General features: G+C 35.5%; 2 protein-coding genes across 6 annotated transcripts in view; both read right to left on the bottom strand.

Moving 5' to 3' along the window:
- Positions 1-6,090: 6,090 nt before the first annotated feature.
- On the bottom strand, positions 6,091-14,404 carry LOC104606326 (CLK4-associating serine/arginine-rich protein). Of its 5 annotated transcripts, none has more exons than XM_010271468.3 (13): positions 13,859-14,404; positions 12,262-12,300; positions 12,024-12,172; positions 11,761-11,836; positions 9,594-9,891; positions 9,396-9,505; positions 9,197-9,244; positions 8,893-9,099; positions 8,507-8,608; positions 8,187-8,320; positions 6,982-7,120; positions 6,464-6,589; positions 6,091-6,363 (listed from the first exon to the last, which is right to left on the bottom strand). In XM_010271468.3, the coding sequence occupies exons 1-13, from the start codon at positions 14,053-14,055 to the stop codon at positions 6,339-6,341; spliced, it is 1,650 nt and encodes a 549-aa protein (XP_010269770.1). In that variant the 5' UTR covers positions 14,056-14,404; the 3' UTR covers positions 6,091-6,338. The 5 variants fall into 5 exon arrangements, with proteins under 5 accessions (XP_010269770.1, XP_010269785.1, XP_010269777.1 ...); XM_010271483.3 differs by having other exon boundaries at positions 8,253-8,320; XM_010271475.3 differs by having other exon boundaries at positions 9,594-9,888.
- A 1,289-nt stretch (positions 14,405-15,693) lies between these two features.
- Positions 15,694-18,986, bottom strand: part of LOC104606353 (protein DCL homolog, chloroplastic-like) — a 29,357-nt gene continuing 26,064 nt past the window's right edge. Inside the window, exon 3 of the mRNA XM_010271499.3 lies at positions 15,694-16,270. Coding sequence (XP_010269801.1) covers positions 16,094-16,270 — 177 coding nt within the window. The 3' untranslated portion in view covers positions 15,694-16,093. The remainder of the gene's footprint in view (positions 16,271-18,986) is intronic.

Genomic DNA, 18,986 nt, shown 5'->3' with positions numbered 1-18,986 from the left:
AAATTTTCTGTAATTTCCATTGTAAATTATTGAAAAATATTTTTTTGTAATTAATGACCAAATTATTTATTTCATTTTTATGAAATTATTTAGTAAAGTTGTAATTTCAACCAACAATTAAACAAATTATTTCTGTTATTAAGATAAATTAGTATAATTTTGGAAAAGGAAATTATTGATTAATTTATATTGAAAGATAAAAGATAAATTAATGCAATTTTGAAAATAAATTATTTAATAATTGTCAGTAATTTTTCAAAATTATAAAAATGAACTAAATTTTCCAAATATTTCTTAAAAATACATTCTGGAAAATAAAAGATAAATTAATCTACTTTTGAAAAAATTTGTAAAGTTCCCTTAAAATGTAGTAAATAATTATTGAAATTTATTTTTTTGTATTTTTAATAATTATCACTGTAAATTATTGGATATTGGGTTATTCATGTGGCTGACACTTAATATATCCTTTTGATTTTTTTGACACCAAATTAGATATTGGGTTGTCCCGAGCACCGCACGGGTGTCAATAGTAAATAAATAAAGCTTATTGTAATATTTTATATGAAATTCGACCTAATTAAAACGATCCCTCTAAATGAACTTATATCCTTTTGACATCCACGACTAACAATTAAAAAAGAAAAAAAAAAACAACTTCCCAAGTTGAATAGTTCAACGAGCCATCTCTCCGTTTCAGTTCAACAAACCCTAAACCGACATTGGTCACTTAAAGTTCAACTCGTCTTCACTTTAGGATAGGATAGCATAATCGTAGGGATCAGAGTTCCCTATTCCCGCATCATAATAAAGCACTGAGGTTTCACTCAGTCGATCATGGAGTATCGATTAGAGGTGCAAAATGGGTCAGGGTCACATGTGGGCCAACACGACCCGTCAGTTACAGTGATAAGCTGTGCCGGGCACGACATGACTCCTGGGATCGGACTAGGCCAAGGATTCTGGGAAAAACTTTAGCTGTTAGGGGCCAACAGCCTATGCTGTTGAGAGAATTTCTGGGAATGCCACGTTACTATGATAATGAATAAATTAGTAATTACATATTATTTTATTTTTATTAAAAATTAAAGCATGGATGTGAATAGGTGAACTGCTCAGAACGTGTCCAGTCCAGAAACTGTCTCAACAGCCTATGCTGTTGGGCCCCAACCGACAAAGTTAACCCAGGATTCTGGGCCCATAAAGCCAACACTTGACACAGCCAAAACTAACCATTTTGTAATGGCTAATTGAGGGTGTAAATGGCAAAAATACCCCTAATAGCTATAAACAATTATTTTGGGGGGAGTATTTGTGTACTTTACCATATAGGATGCAAAAAATTATTAAAATGCCCCTAACAATTATAAACAACTAGTTTAAGGGGACTCAAGTGTTAAATAAACTTTGTAAATAATCAAAATACCCCTCTCAACAACTATAAATGCTAGTTTAGAAGGGTATTTTCATCACAACAACAATCAAATATAATCTCTCATTCTTATACTCTCACATTATTCTTATACTCTCAATCTCTCATACTACTCTCATATTCTTAATTTTTTTTTTTTTTTTTAATTTCAACAAGGAGACTTGATCGAGTGTCTCAAGTTGAAATTGGCAATTTGGGAGACTTAAAAGCTCTGCATTGAAGTTAAAATACTAAACCGGTAGAGTGGACTCCGAGGACCGAAGTGCAATTACCAAGTTAGTTAGATTCTTTTATAAATCTTTTAGATTTTAATGTTTATTAAAATGGCCAGTTCCTCTTATGCCCTTGCACTTTGCTTCCTTTGACAAGTCTAACTTACAATACGGTAGTAGTTATGGATGTCAAAGTTAGTGCTACCACTACCGAACAAATCCAATATAATGTTAGCCCTAATAATTCTAAGGCACCAAAAAAGAATACTAATGATGTTTGGAAATATTTTACCATAAGGATATAGTGGGAAAAGGCATGAGAGCAGTCTACGGTAAATGTAAAAGTGATTTTAGCTATCAAAGTAGTGCATACACTCCCAATTTGAGAATATATGTATCAAAATGTTACATGTCCAACATAGGAAATTTTGATATTTTAGTCAAGTGGAAAGTACAGGAAAATAATTATCTTGTACTTCTTGCTATGGCACGTGATCTAACCCCTCTGTTGTCATTGTAAATCATAATCTTATTTTCATGCAAGAAACAATGTGCTAAATGAGAGGAGCCAGAAGACAAATGAAACATTGGATATGCGCATTTGTTTGAAAGATTGGTTGGATGCAGAAGATAGACTGCAAGATAAAAGAAGACATGACACTAGAGGTGTCAATTAGACTGGATTTGGTCCAACCTGATTCAGTCCAATGTGAGTCCACTTACAAATGGACTAGACCCAATCCAATCCAAATCTAGTACAAACCAAATCCAATCCAATCCATTAAAATGTAAATGAACAGGATTGGATCCAATCCAAACCGAATGAGATATAAAAATTATATAAAAAACAGGACATAAAAAAATTACAAAAATATATCAAAATGAAGAAAATCTGAAAATTACAAAAATATACCCTTTTGGCATTGAGAAAGCACTTTTGTAAAAGTGTTTTTGTATAAGTACCTTTAGAAAAGTACTTTCGTAGAAGTGCTTTTGTAAAACTGCTTTTATAAAAGTACTTTCGTAAAAGTGCATTTGCAAAACTTTTTTCATAAAAGTTCTTTTATAAAAGTACTTCCATAAAAGTGCTTTTGTAAAAATGATTTCATAAAAGTACTTTCCTGTAAAAGTACTTTTGCAAATGTGTTTTTATTGAAGTGTTTTTATAAAACTGCTTCTGTAAAAGTACTTTCATAAAAGTATTTTTGTAAATGTGTTTTTGTAAATGTATTTTTCATAAAATTACTTTTATAAAAGTGCTTTCTTAAAAGTGATTTTATGCTGGATTCAGTTTTGATTGGTTTCAAATTGGACAAGGATTTGATCTCATGATTGGATTATTGGAAATTTGGTTTAGGTCCAATTCAGACCAATTTATTTTGGATTGGCCTAATCCAATAATTATAATGGACCATCCAAATTTGATTTGATAAAGTTTGGATTGGACCAATCCAAAACCGGTTGATTGACACCCCTGCATGACAGATGACACATCATCCAATGTATCACTATAAGAAGAGGATAGTAGGACTTGAAATTGATTATTGTAAAAGTTGAAATTATTGTAAATTTTGAGATTTTCGACTTTATTTGTACCTTGTAAGTGTTTTGTAAAATTTTCAATTCTGTTGTATATTTTATATTTTTAAATTTAATTGTTTTTTCAATTTAATTTAATCATTTTATTTTTTGTATAAATTGATTATTCATATGAAATACCATTTTAAGATGGGTTTTTTCCAAATTGTTGTTGCAATCATTGAATTTGTCATTTTTTTCCTCCAAATTGTTGTTGCAATCATAAAATGGGCTGGCTCGACCTGGCCCAAGGCCCGTAGACCTGAGTCCGGACTCGGGTTGAGCCCCATCCACAACCTGCACAGATCATGTTGGCATGGCCCACTATAGTGCGAGCAGTGCAAAAATGTGGGTTGGCACGGCCCACATTAAACCACTATTGATTTTTGAAATAGCAAGATACATTGAAAGTATATATTAAAGAGTATCAATAATTTGAAGCTTGGTTGAAAATATTTGTTGGTAATATCTGGTTAAAGGCTATTCACATTTTCTATTTGTCACTCTAAATCACTAGGGATGACAATTAGTGGGTTGGGTTTGGGTTGAGATTCAACTCAACCCATCTAGCCTAGCAGCCGATTAATGACCCATTTAGATAAAATTATATGAGTGGGGTTCAACCCAAATCCGCCTTCACTCTATGCAAACCCATTAATACTTTTATTTATGGAATGGGACATATACATAAATTGTATAAAAATAAAAGACAAGTTGACAAAATTAGAGAAATTATAAAAAACACAGAAAATAAAAAAAAACATAAAAATCAACAAATGCAGAAAGCTAACAGATATTATAGAGTAATATAACAAAAAAATTTAGAAAAATATAGAAAATGAAAAATTAACAAAAAATACAAAGAAAACATAGAAAACCACAAATTGCATAAAATATGGATTTTTGACTTTGACAACCCCTAAACTTTGTGAAAATGCTAATTTTGACCCTAAATAATAAAAAACACCATTTTCAACCTTAGACTTGGTTTAAAAAAAAAAGCCATTTGTAGCATTTGAAACAATGTCAATGAATCTATTAGACAATGTTATGTGGCATTGCTAATGTTTGAAAAGGCCACTTTGGCACTTTCAACCCTAAAGATTGAAAATGGGCCACTTAAATAAGTTAAGTAAATTACTTCCGGGTCTAATTAAATGACCCTAAGTATAATTAAGTATTTAATTATGTTAATTAAGTAAATTAAACACATTACACTAATTAAGATAATTAAATAAAACAAAGTTATTTAGTTAAATTAAATAAACAAATCTAATGGATCTAAATAAGTAAACTAAGCCAATTAATCAAGGTTTTAAAAACTAATCCAAAACGAAACCACTTTGGCCACCAGATTCTGAGTCAATAGTTGGATCGTTCAGTCCGAATGGATCAACCATGATGTTTTCAAACTTAAAAATAAATATATTAAAATAAAAAATGACCCAAAACCCATTTACTGGATTAAACAATTTAGTGATTCAATCGTCCAGGTCAGCAGTTCAAACTTGAGGGTAAAATATGGTATTTTCTAAACTTTAGCAGCGCCACATAACATTGTCTAACAGATGCATTGACATCGTTTCAAACACCATCTATTTTTGCTTGCAAACGGCAAAGTTTGGGATCGAAGAGAATGAGTGAAGAATTCAAAGGCCAGAAGTACTGTGAAGGATAAAGGATTTGGAGATGACAAGCATTTTTTGCAATTGCCTGTTTTGGGTTTTTTTTTTTCGAACACTTTATGAGCAAACAGGAAAGAAAAGGAAAGAATAGCAAAAGAGATCTTACCTAGTGCCTTTCTCAATAGAGAACAAATTTAATGAAGGTAGAAAACAGTTCACTCACTCCTATTTGCCTGTTTTGAACTACTGCCAGCGCTGATTCAAGCCAGCTTTCTACCACAGTTCTCATTAAAAGCCGTTTTTAACCATCATAGAGAAAGCTCTTATCCACTCCAGGTTTTTCTTTCGCTCAGAGAATGTAAAAAAAAAATGGTTTTTAACCTGGAAAACCCTACTTTGGCAATGGATATCCAGCGGTTAACCATGACCCAATCACCCAACCCGTTACATGATCTCTTGTTGGATTAACCGACCCACTAACGATCCAGAACAAATGGATTCTAACCTATTAATTAGCTGGCAGGTTGTGTGGGTACCATAGCCAGCAGGACTCGATAAACAAAGATAACAATTGATTAGAGGTGTAAATTGGGTTATGCCACTCGTAGCCCGGCACAACCTTGGACCAATATGATGATCCACAGGCCGTGCCAGGTTCGGCACAATCATGCAAATCATGCTGGGTCTAAGATTTTAGGTCACAGCATACAGCACAGCCTATATATATTATTTATATATTTATACTATATTATATATATAATATTATATAAATTATAAATATATAATATATAACATATTAATAAAATAAATATTTTTTAAATTTTATTATATTAATTTATTTAATTATTGTATATATAAGCAATTATATACACAAAATTCATATAAAATTAAAATTTTAAGTTTTTTATCATTTTTTTTAAATAAATAATTTTAGACTGATGCACAGCCCAATCTGACTCAAGACAGCCCATGGGCCAACCTAACCCACGACATAACACAGGCTGAACCAACCCCCAAATTTTTCACCAGGAAAGGCGACACGGCCTATAACAGCCTGCAGGCTGGCACGGCAAGGCCCACTTTACACCTCTACAATTGATGGCGCTGAAACCCTGAACAACAAAACTTTTGCTTTACAGAAGCGCAAGACAATTGCATCTGTTTTCTATACACAAATCTTGAAACAACTCAAATTGGATATTCGAGCCTCCGAATTAAAGTTAAGATCTGGATCAACGTAACGTGATGATTAAACACTTACTTTAATATTATATATATTGCCATCAATCAAGTATGCTTGGGAAAACCGTTAATAATAAATAGACAGAAGGCTGCATAGCCGGTCCCCCCGCCTTCTACCCACCTCACCCGGATGTTTCAACCAATGAGCCAAATGCCTCTCGTGCAGCTACTACCCTCGAAAAGGTACAACCGTACAATAAAGGAAATGTAGAAAAAAAAAAGGGGATTTATATCACTCCACTCCTGCACTCAATATCTAGAGCGGCTTCGGACCCTGCAAGTGTTGATACCCCAAATCAGTCTCAAATAGCCCATAGACATTCCACAGAAACCACAAAAGACAAACAGCACTGGTTCCACAAACAAAAGATTACCTTGGTGAGCGAGAGTGAGAGCGAGAGCGGGAAGAGCGTGAATGGGAATGGGAGCGAGAGCGAGAACGGGAGTAATATCTTCGAGGGGTTCTACTTCTGCTCCGACTTCTACTACGCCGATATCTTCTGCAGTAATGCATACAACAGACATGAGGAACTCTTAACTTTCATCGTACTAAACCAGAGAAGTAAACAGACAAGAAACTTAACGAAAATGACAAATTAAAGTTCTGCTGAAGAAACATCAGCAAGAGATTTCAAGAGCAGGTCTTTAGTTAACTCATGACACCAGAAGGAAAACTGCAACTTGGTGGTGCAAGTCAATCTACAGACTCAGCAACCGGCATTGCAGAACCAAAACCAGATCTTTTGCATGTTCCATCATTTGGTAATGATGATAAGTCCTTACTTGGGTTGGGAACGTTTGTGCCCCTGTTTCTATGCTAAGATAACAAACCAACAACGTATCTGAATTGTCATATGGAAAATTGAAGAATCCTAGTATCACTTCTCAATACCTTGGTGGAGAACGACTCTGGCTTCTACTGCCACTGCGAGGTCTATAACGGCTTACTCTACTTGTTTCTGCCAGTTTTTCCAACCGTTGCCTTTCTTGTTCTCGTTTCTTGGCCATCTCAACTGCAGTATCTTTTTTGACTGCAAGAGCAACAGTAATGTGCATATATAAATCAGAAATAAATATATTCTATACATTTAAACCATAATTGTCAAGGTCGCCTAGGCGACTAGGCGCTTTTCAAATAACGCTTCGCCCAAACGCCAACTATGTTAGGCGCATGCTTAAGGGGCTGAAGCAAATATATACTATATAAATATTTATTAAATAAAAAATAAAAAATATATAATATTTTATTGGTTGTTTTAGTTTTTATAATAGAACCTATTGCATGTTATCATGCTTTTGTTTTGAGGAAGTAAAATCAAAATTAACCTTCGAGGGCTTCACTTTGACAATAGAATCAAACTGAGGAAGAGGAGAGAACAACAGCCCTCCATCGTTCCCACACAGTCCTCTAAAGTCAAGGTGAGTAAATCAGTTTTCTTCTTCTTCTTCTTCTTCTTCTTCTTCTTCTTCTTCTGGGTCTAGAACAGGGGCTCCGCCCCCTTCTTTTGTTCTTAATTTCTTGGATTTTTTCAGCTTTTTTTTTTGTTCTCATCATTGGTTTCTTAAAAAGGGGCTCCGCCCCTTCTTTTCTTCTTTATATTTCTTTTATTTTAATATTTTTTCACCAACTTTTCTGGTCTAGAACAGGGGCTGAGCCCCCGACTTTTCTTTTTCATTTTCTTTTATTTTAGTATTTGTTCCCTATGTATTGTTATCTAAAATAGGGGCGGAGTCCCTTTCAGTTCTTTCAAGTTCTAACTTCTAACTTGTAAGTGGCAACTCTAATATATTGTTTTGCCTACTTTTTTTTTATCAATATTTTTTTTGCCTACTTGAAGCAACACAGCAAGAAATACAAGTAGAAAAGTAAGTGCAGAATACATAAAACCAAAAAAAACTAGTTCAAAAGGTGTAGAAAGCCTTATTTTTAAATTCCATAGGCGCCTAGGCGCCTGGGCACCCCATGGTCGCCTAGCCTCGCCTTGGCGCCTTGAAAACTATCATTTAAACAATCATGTTTCTTGCCTCTCCATTATGGCATGCTAGGACTATTATTATACCAACTAATTCACTAAGAAAATGAGCATGGCACCATACTTTGCTTATTCAGTTGTCTGTTCATAATTCGTTTAAGGCGCTCTTGAGGTGTTTCCTTTTTCTCACCCTGTTGTGTTTTCAAAGCAGCCCCTGGAGCAATTGGTTTGCTCAGCTTCGACAACGCTGATGATGTGCTACCATTCAACAAAACAAGACCACTTGTAAAACTAACTAGATAATAGTAATACCCATAAACAAAAATAACAAAAAAATAAAATAAAATGCATATGATAAGTACAACATTATAGAGTACTTGTTTTAAACGTAAGTACAAACAGAACATAGAGATTCAAATAGGACCAAGACATCAAAAGATATACCTTGTTGATGATTTCAACACTTTAGTGATCTTTTCTTGGTCAAGGGATACAGCAGATGCAGGATCAACATGCAGTGCCTCAAGTATGCGACCAGATGATGGCCTGCAGAGAAGCAGTAACATTAGTCACTCGTTGGGAGTTCAAATACCAAGCTCAGCACTTTGGAACCATTAATATAAGATTTATTTCACAAAAAGGAGGGAAAAGTCACGCTTCTGGCATGAAGCACCCCCTGCCACTCTTTCTTGGCAGTTATGCTGTTAAACCTAGGCCTCATCTAACCTATACCCCAAAATTTTCTGCCTGAAGTAACCAGAATGGGAGAATAAGCTGCAGCAGAGAAAACATTGTCATCTTTGCAAGAATTAAAGGTCGAGTGCTCCGACCGGTTCAGTACATCAACTTGAGATGGAGGAGATGGTGGTGGTGAGAATCCTTGCAGCTTTGGGTCCGAGTCAGTAGAACCCCCAAACTCAGTAATATACTCAATTTTGGGAGCCTTTGGCTTGCTTCGGTGACTGCTATCAGAATGCACACCACGATCATGGCGCCTTGAATACGATGGGGAGTGTGACCTAGATCTGGATCTTGATCTGTCCACAAAAACCATTTTTTTTCAAGATTATGTCAGCTAATAAAATGAAAAATATGTGCACCATGAGATGTAATAAACCTAAAGAACTACTTTACCTCCTAGAACGAGAATAGGCTTCATACGTGGGACTCCGTCGAGTCTCCCTGTAGATCATGGATCAACAGAATCAGAAGAATGTGCATAACAGAATATATCATGTTAGTTATTTGTATCATCATAAATAATTCACAAATTCCCAAATAGAATTCACACACACACACACACACAAAAAAAAAAAAAAAACTAGGCTATTACCTGTATGGATCATGATGGAGAACCCTGGTTCCTGTTATACGTGCAGCTTCTCGTTCTCTTTCCCTTTCCATCTGAGAAGCCTTCCTTCTTTCCTTGCGACTCAGCTTCCTCTGCAAGTATCAGAAGGCAATTGATAAGAAAAACCAACTAGACAGCAAGGTGCAATAAAAAGATGGTTCGCACTTGTGCTGAACTTACAATCGCGGGATCCCCTCTAATCACCTCTTTCTGCCGTTTCTCTTCCTCTTTGGCTTTTTTATCCATGTAAACAAGCCAATTATACCTCTTCACTCCAAATTCTTTTGCAATGGTATCTATTCCTTCATCATTGCTGTCATCACTATTACCGTCATCTTCATCCTCATCCACATCCTCATCATCTTCCTCATCATCACTCTCCAAAAGATGAGCTTCCTCTTTCCCATTCCCATCATAGGAGAACCCAACCTGTGAATATGAACCTTTGCTACTTGGAGGCTGTGCTGGATGTGATCTACTAGAAACCACAAATACATAAAAGAAAACAATAGTAAATCACAAGAATGAACTTAGAACCACTACAAAAATTCTGACAAGATCTATGTTAATAAAGGGGGGAATGCTAATATAAATATTTAAGTAATAGAACAACCGCTTTGAGCTTTATTAATACTTCTTTCAAAAAAACATAAATATTTAAGTTAGCATCCTATACACAAGAGAGAATTACAACTTCCAGCACCAACCACTGTCACAAAAGAGAAGCTCATGTTCCAAAGGGCAAGGGAGGTATATCCAGGCATCAAGGAAAAACAATGTGCATGCAGATAGACACTCATGAAAAAAAAAGGAATGAACAAATTGTATTGCTCCATTATGTCAACCAAAAACTAGTTCATCTAACAAATATTTCTTTACCAACTGTACACCATACCAGGAAAATAATTTGCAGAATGATAACAGCAGAAATATGCATCACCGTAAGTACATAATAATGATATATTTCTGGAAACAAATCTCCAAGGTAAAAGGGTTGCAATTTGAGCAGGCTCAGGTTGGAAATTTGTTGAAATTTGAATGGGCCTGAGCCGCCTGGCCTGAAAATCTAGGGCTTAATGCAATGTAAATTCTTCAAATCGGATAGTGGACTTACACCCCTATGCGATTTCAAGAATAGTATCGATGCTGTACAAATATATTGACCACATACAAGTTTATGAACCATAATTCTGAACCACCACCATACTTTAAAACTTTAAAGAAACTGAAGATGCAAGTCCAGTTGGCTCACAGCTGTATGAGATGTCATACATGGAATGCACACTAGTGTTGAAGTCTCTGACATGGCATAGCACCAATGTAAAGGTATCAGATTATTTTTTTTTTTGCTTCAGGTAACAATCAAACAGTTCCATTAAATATGGACAGACAAAGTATCAAAAGTGTGGAAAATAAATGGGCTTTGAACATAAAACTGTTAAACATGCTGATATAGTATGCCTGCAGAAACCTCCTGCTGCAACTATGACCTGGGGTACCTTATTTCCAAACTAAAATGATCTTTGATAAAATGATAGCTATGTCATTGACTCATCATAGCCCCTAGAAATCCTTGTACCAGTGGAGCAAGAACCAAGAAGCTGTTTAATCTTATTAAGCAAACAGGATTATTCCATCTGGCAATTCTGGCCTGATACCAAAACCTTCAAACATTGGAAAAAATATGGCTTTATTAAGATTAATGTTGGCCTACAAAAGGTGGTACCCCTTGGGCCAAATGGTAATAACCCATCTTCTCCAAATTGTCCAAATTTTTCTAAGTCCACTAAGAAGTTAACAAAAACTTTTACATTTAGAGCTAGAGAAAAACTAAAACCTACCAAATTGTAACCAAATGGCAACAAATACTACAGACAGCAGAATTACCAATAACTATAAAACAAAATCCCTACGCTCAAAGGAATTCGAATCATCAAGACCTGATAACCATACACTGAAAAATCTGTGATAATCAGAAGTATTTTAAAAGCAAGTGGTGAAACAAAAAGAACAGGGGCTTTCAAATGCCTAAGGCACAAGATGCGAAGTGGGGCAGGGTAAATGTCCAAATGAAGACACAAGGTTTCCAAAAATATAAAATAAAATAAATCAACATTTAAGAATATGCAGTTTCAGATTCTATATCAAATAAAAAGCACATAAATATGTGATCATCCATAACAGTAGTTCATTAAGAAAATGATAATTCAATATCCATAAAATAACCATAACCCAAATACATAGAAGACATAAATCCATGAAGGAATTAGGAGGGTAAAAATAAACTTTCATAAACATATAAACTAAGTAAATGATTAGAGTAACCATGACAGGAAAGAGTTCAGACCTGTCTGATACAAATGGAGCAGCAGACTTTGCTTCCATCTCTTGGTTAACATGTTGCAACCCCTCTTCATCAGTAACTGTTAATAGACATTGTTCAACTTGTGATAACTGACACCAAACAATTATGTGCCATAAAATTGACTATTAAAAAAATGCATGGTCCTTTCACTTGGAATTCCTTTGTCAATGAGAAAAAAAAAAGATAAAAACAGAGTATATACATAGAACCATGTTAATGAAAGAAAAAAATCAAAAAGTACCGACATCCTCTACGCCGATGCTTAATTAAATCCCGATAACGCTCAAAATTAACAAACTCTTCTAGTTCTTCTTCCTCTTCTGTTTTTTCTTGGACTCGGAAATGTCGGGAATCACTATCTCGAATGAAATCAAGAAGAGAACGACCATCAAATCTGCTTCACAGAATAGGAGGAAAAAAACAGTTACTTGATGTTAACTTGTCTATCTTACATGAATAGCATCAAGTAAGCAAAGAATTCACCTGTCAATCAATATATTTTGCTTCCCATTCCATGGTATCCTGTAATAGAAAACAAGGTGCAAAAGAATTTTTTTTAAAAAAAAAACAAGATGACAACCCTAATGGGGTGGTTCAAAACAATGAAGATGGAAACATCCCCCAAAAGTTCATTATACAAATGTAATTTATGCCAATACAACTCCTTGAGTACAAAAAAAGGTTGTAACAAATTTAGAACAAAATGTAAGTAATAATTCAAATCCTATAATTCGTACGAGCCAATCTCAAGTTTAAAGTGATTGCTAAAGGCCAGGAAAGAATTTATTTCTGCAGCTTTACAAATATTGGGCATCATGTGGGTTTAATAGAGATCAAGGATAGGATAGGTAGGGTCCGAAGATAAGCTGTTCAAGAGAATTTTTTTCAGAGCTGAAAACATCCACAAACAAGCAACAAGAACATTCGTGGATGCAAAGGATCCAACATATCTATACAAGCAACGGAATGCCAAAAATGCCATAAAATATAAATTAGGTGATGGGGCCACACATGGACAAACCAAGGGGGGTTGTAGGAAGGGGCATCCCCCTGACCCCCAAATTTTTTGGAAAGCTCAACCTAGGGTTAATCATACATAAAGTTGGGCCAGAATCAACTTTGGGTCCACAGTTTGATACTTAACTGAGAAAGGGCTTGGTGCAATAGTAAAATCTCCTGCTGACAAGTGCAAGAACACATGTTCTAGCTTGACAGGCCACTTTGTGCAAAAAAAAATGCCAAAGGCTAGGTCCACATTCTGGATAGCCCTGTCAAGACCCATGAAGATTGAACCAACATTAGGTAATGGCCTTTAGTGTGATGCTTAGGCTCTCAAAGATATTTTATATTATCTTTGATAAAGAAGAGGTAGTCCAAGATTACCATTAGATGAGTACTCAAGATGTTATGTGGCTGTGAAGGAGCCTAACCATTAAAGATAATTCTAATTATGGAATTAGAATCTTAAGGAAATACATCCTTTCTTGATGTTTGATTTTGCTTCTTTGTATATAGCACGTAGACAAACTTTTCAGTTGAGGCATATATATTTGGGGCATCTAAAACTACTCTTACCCTTATCTTTGCTTCCTCAAAAGCAAATTCTTAGAGCCTATTGTCCACTAACCTTACTCCACATTAGTTTCCCACCATTTTTCAGTTCTTTTAAGCACCCTCAACTGTTACCAATTTGAAGAAATACCATGCCCCATCGGTATTACTTAAACTTTTTTATTTTCCAGTTTTACCCTTGCTTTAGTTCTTATTTTTCCTCTGGATAAATTTTCTTTGCAGTTCTTATATTACCAAAATAGCGAAATCATTCATGCTTGCATTTATAACTTATCTAATTCAGTAAATCATCGGTAAATTCACTACTCACGAAATATTAGGAAGCCAAGACAACTTTTCTATAAAGACTAAATAAGAGGATATGATAGGGAGAAAAAGAGTTGCGGGAAAGGGAAACAGCACGATAGAACCATAGACAAACAAACCACTATAACAAATGAATTACTCTGCAAACTCTCTTGTAACTTCTTTCGCCATTAAAGAAGCACGCGGAGACGAAAATTCTTACAGGCCTTGTTGATCTTGGGTAGCTTGATAGAGGCCGTCGTCGCGGTACATGCGGCACCGAGATCCGACAACCTGGAGAGATTGCTGAGGGTCGCCACGCCTCTTCGCTAGAAACAAAGCTCGTCTCTGCGCTCTCTTTCTAGCTGCGTCCATCATGTCATGGACTTTCCTCTCCGATCTCCTCGCTTCGTGCCACATCTCCTCTTCTTTGTTTATCTCACCCCTACAAGCACTCGAAATCGATTTTCTTGTTGCAGAATAAACCCTAACCCTAATCCTAACCCGTAGGCCGCAGCCTTATCCTCTGGTAACTTCTTACACTGAAAATTACGAGTATGAATTGAAATCTGTGTGAAAAACCTTCGAGAGACGATCCTCGCAAATACTCAACACTCAACAGTGAATATACCCCATCACCAATCAACCTTCGCTACACCACGAGGAAACATCAGCCTCCCCCTTCTCCCCCTCTCTGATACCTTAAGGTTCGCCTAGAGCTAAACTGCACACCCCTTACCAATTACCATATATTCATATACGGTTTTAGGTAATTAGCCTACAAGTCAGCCTAGTTTTAGTAGGAGACGCGTACGTGTCATTTGCCAAGTATGGCAAAGTGGAAAAAATATTTATTTCTTTTTTTTTTCTCGGTAAATTTGTGGTATTTAATTTAGGAGCGACCCAGGCTATGGTGTTAAATGGGCCTGGGCCTGGGCCTGGATCAACGAGTTCAGAAAGACAATACTTTGTTTTAACCTAATGAATATGAAGGCCACTAGGTTTTTTTTATTCTTTAAACATTTTGAAGTTAAAATTTGGAAAGAGTATAAATAATGCAAATATAAAGTTTAAAAATAGCGTATACAAGGTTTTGCATCGAATATATTTTTATGTATTGCCAAAGAGTATAAATACAAATATGTACAATATAAAATACTCCTTCCAAACGAAGCCTATAGATACAGCATTTTTAAATCTTATATTTACACAGTACATATTTATATTTGTGCTCTTTCCAAACTGAGCCTAAATTGTATAAGGTTTTACACCGAACATATTTATATTTGTAATCTTTCCAAATGGACATTTGAAATGAAAATATTATAATTATTAAGTTGTGTTATATATTATTTTTATGTAGTCCAATGTAATATTACATTCTTTCTCACGATTTATGTTATACTTGGATTTTTTTTTTTTGCAATTTTGTGTCGTGTTTTAATGTATATTTTTAATATCTTGTTCTAGTATTACTTCTATTTTTTTATTTGATGCATATTTTAACAATTCTGTATCATTCGCATAAAAAAAAATGCCCTAACTAATGGGTAAGTCATCTTAGTTTCTGGCATGCCGCCATGCCCAAGTTAATGGCACAAATCTAAACCACCCAAATTGAAGCTCATCATCTAAATTTTGACCCAATCAGAGGTTGGCACTTATTCCAAGGTTTTAAGCCTACTACAAAATTTTAATGAATAGAAAAAAAAAAAAAATTATTGGATGATATGCGACTAACAGAATTAATTCATTTAAACCACCAAGGCAATGTGGGCATTCCAAATGATATGTTGAAGCTTTACAGATAATAAAATATTATAAAAAAAATAGCTAGAGGACTTTATTCTGCCAGAGGAGAGATACCAAGCTGAAACTTGCCCATGATCCATGAAGCTGTACACCATATTCACTTATGGAAATTTTACTTTTACTCATTTTTTAGAAATAAAAATAATGACGAAGGTAGCTAGTTTTTCTGTTTTGGGGAGATGATGTATTATACTGAAAAATGGCGGGTTGAGTCTTCAAACCTCCTAGGCGTGTGGGATTTCACCATTTCAAACAACTAATAAAGCTCCATCCCTGTCATGAAGATGATAATATCATGTCATGCCGACAATTAAAGGAGGCTTCAAACAATTGAGAAATTTTTCATCCTCCACATTTCTAGACCTTACACTTATAATAAACTAATCAAACATACAGAATATAAGAACATTGATTCTGGCATGATAAAAGATCGAGCCACTTCAACTGTTCAACAGCATCCGTTGGTGAATGCAGATGAAAGGAATGGCTTTCAGTAAAACCAATTTGCGCTCTCAACAGTTTCCCTTTCCTGCGCGGTAGACAGCATGATACTTTTAATAATTCAAATCTATTGCAGTCCAAACACCACTTCCAACTCTCCCTTTTATACATGGTAGAAAGCATCATGCTTATTGATTCATCAACTTCATTTGCCGTGTCTATGCTGTCGAAAATGTCTCAGAATGAAGCTATTTGCATAGAGAGGATAGTTCTTCTTGATAAGTCCCTTCATGCATTTCCAGTATGAGAAATCTACAAACTGTCCATCCTTCCGTACTATGAACAAACATCGCGAACTTTCAAAATCAGGGTGATACCCAACCTGTTGAATATATATTAAAAAAATAAACATTACCAACAAAGCCAAACCAGAACATATGCCTGATAAATCTAACCAAGTATTCTATGAGCTTTACCAATAGATATCCAAGATGGTAATGTTTATACAAAAGTGTATAAATGTTCTTGTTATCTGAATGCTCATTCTACAACATACATTTTGCATGACTTGCTATTTTGGTGGTAGGCAAGGACAGAACTCACAACCACATGGCTACAATGTAATTGCAAATTGCAATGCAGAAAGCCCACCAATTCAAACATGGACTCAAGACCTTGTGCTGTAGAATGCCATTAAAACTTTAAACAGCATTGGCAATAGCCTATCTCATTGAGCAAAAGGTATTTGTTTCAATTCAAACCATATTACCACTAATAACAGGCTTACCAAGCAGAAATGATTGTTGTAAGTGTGTTAAGTTAAAATATTTGAAGCATGTTATTACAATCTATTCCATTCACTCTATTTCAAATTGAAGCAGCTAGAAGGGCAAGGAGTAGACCAAAAAGAACAAGGGCCAAAGTAGTAAGAAATAATTGAAGTGCCCATAATTTTACAATGGATATGGTATTAAACAGAACAGACTGGTGAAACAGGAATCATGTAGCCAACCCCATATAATTGGGATAAGGCTTGGATGATGATGATGAAAGTAATTATTTTATTCCTCAAATGCTTTTTCTTTCTTTAGAGAAAGTATAATGGGATGACCTCCTTATTGTGCTGTTCCTTAATCTAAAGGTTGCTTTGATTTGTCCCAGTAAACACAGCAAACCGGTTCTTCACCCTAACTAGCTACTCCATTCCAATTGACATGTTTGTTATTGCTATGCTGTGTGCATCTTTTTTTTTTTTTTTTGATCATAATGTGCATCTTTAGTTAAGTGCTTAGCACCAATACAGCACACAAATGCACCACTTGAATGCAATTATGAAAGTGAAAGGGGACAAATGGGCCTAAGAGTGTTTCACCCTCTTGTCACTTAAACTATAAGTATCGTCATAGGGATAGGGCCAATGGGCCACATCACTGGGTACGTTACAATGGATTGCCTCATGAATCTGCAGGTCTTGGGACTTGATATAGATCTAATTTTTTAGGTCATCTGTGTGGATCTACTGTACCTGCTTCATTGTTTCTTCTTTTTTCCTCTATCTTCTCAATTGCAATTCCTTGTTGAATTTGCCTAGTCTTACACTTGAAGAAGAAAGAGAAAACTAGGACTCACTCCTAGATTTTTTTTTAATGGAAACAGTAACTTCATTAAAATTTAAAACTATGATAAGGTACACCTGTCTACTCCTAAGAAGTTGACCCAAGTTACATACTCATTACAGCACTGCCCAAAACATGTTCTCCCTTACAGTCCCTTGTTTTGCTAAGGTATCTTCTAGCCCGTTAGCTGACCTTCTTGTCCACTTAAAGCACACACCAATCTCCCTCATTATATTCATTATTTCCCTTATCATCTGTCTATATTTCCATGCTCCCATACAACCTGACTGCATCCACCCCATTAACAGCTTAGAGTCCCCTTCAATCTCCATTTGATGTAGTCCCAAATGTTTGGCATCTGCTCTTAACAAATCTCCTTCTCCTATTGGCCCCGAATACACAGCAATAATTCTGCCTTCCCCATCTCTAAATACTCCCCCCATACCCAGCGGTCCCGGATTACCTATAGAGCTGGCATCAAAGTTCAACTTTGTGTTTTGGGAAGTTGGCAGGGCCCACATTTCCTGCACCACAGGCCTTAGGGATGTAGTACCTGCCACCTCACCCCATCTGCTGTGAATGTTATCAGCTGAAAAGTCCTTAAACAGCTCACTTGTTTTCAACCAGTGAATAACCTTAATAGTTATTCCTTCTACAATTTCCTCCTTGGATCTTTTAGTATTCTTAAAGATCCTATTATTTCTTTCTTCCCAAATTGACCAAAGAGTGGCTGCTCTTGTAGCTCTCCACATTATTCTACCCCACTTCTTCAGTTGCCTGTAAAAGTTTGGGTCAAAAAGGCTTACCACATCCGGGGGAGGGGTCCACCTGCAACCAAAGGGATCCTAGATAGTTTTAGGCCTCACTCCTAACCTTGGAAGCATCACACATCCACATTGAAGACAAACTTCTAGTTTTATTAATGTACCTACGAAAGCAGCTAATTTGGACTCCTACTTCTACTTGGCTTAGAACTTAAAACAATAAGCTTACTGCAAAATATAATTATAAAAAAACTATTTACTAATATAACCAATGTACCCATTCTACCAACTCCAAAAAATACCCAAAATCTATCCTGCTCCCAACTAGAATCTGACTCTGCATTCAAATTGGGCAAATGAATTGCTTACTTTAGGTTTTCCAAGAAAAATAGCAGAAATTCTGTTTTGGGCACTCACTTTCAATATGAAAATAAATTTTAACGAAAACCAAGTTTACTTACAAAGTTGTGGATTAGGCATTTGGTTTTAGCATGACCTTTGTATGACAGACAAAACCTTTGACAGGGATTTGAGTCAGTTGAACCAAGGGGTTAGCCTTACTAGTTTCTTGGACAACCTTTAGGAATATATTTAAGAAGGTCCACAATCTCAAAATAAAGTACAAATATTTCAACACATGGTGGGAAATATATTTGTATGACAGACAAATCCTTTGACAGGGATTTGAGTCAGTTGAACCGGGGATTAGCCTGACTAG

This window comes from Nelumbo nucifera, chromosome 5 (assembly GCF_055504915.1).
Source record: "Nelumbo nucifera cultivar China Antique chromosome 5, China Antique-T2T, whole genome shotgun sequence".
Classification (NCBI taxonomy): domain Eukaryota; kingdom Viridiplantae; phylum Streptophyta; class Magnoliopsida; order Proteales; family Nelumbonaceae; genus Nelumbo; species Nelumbo nucifera.
The sequence above is the reverse complement of the archived record's forward strand: the minus strand, read 5'-3'. Positions and strand labels throughout refer to the sequence as shown.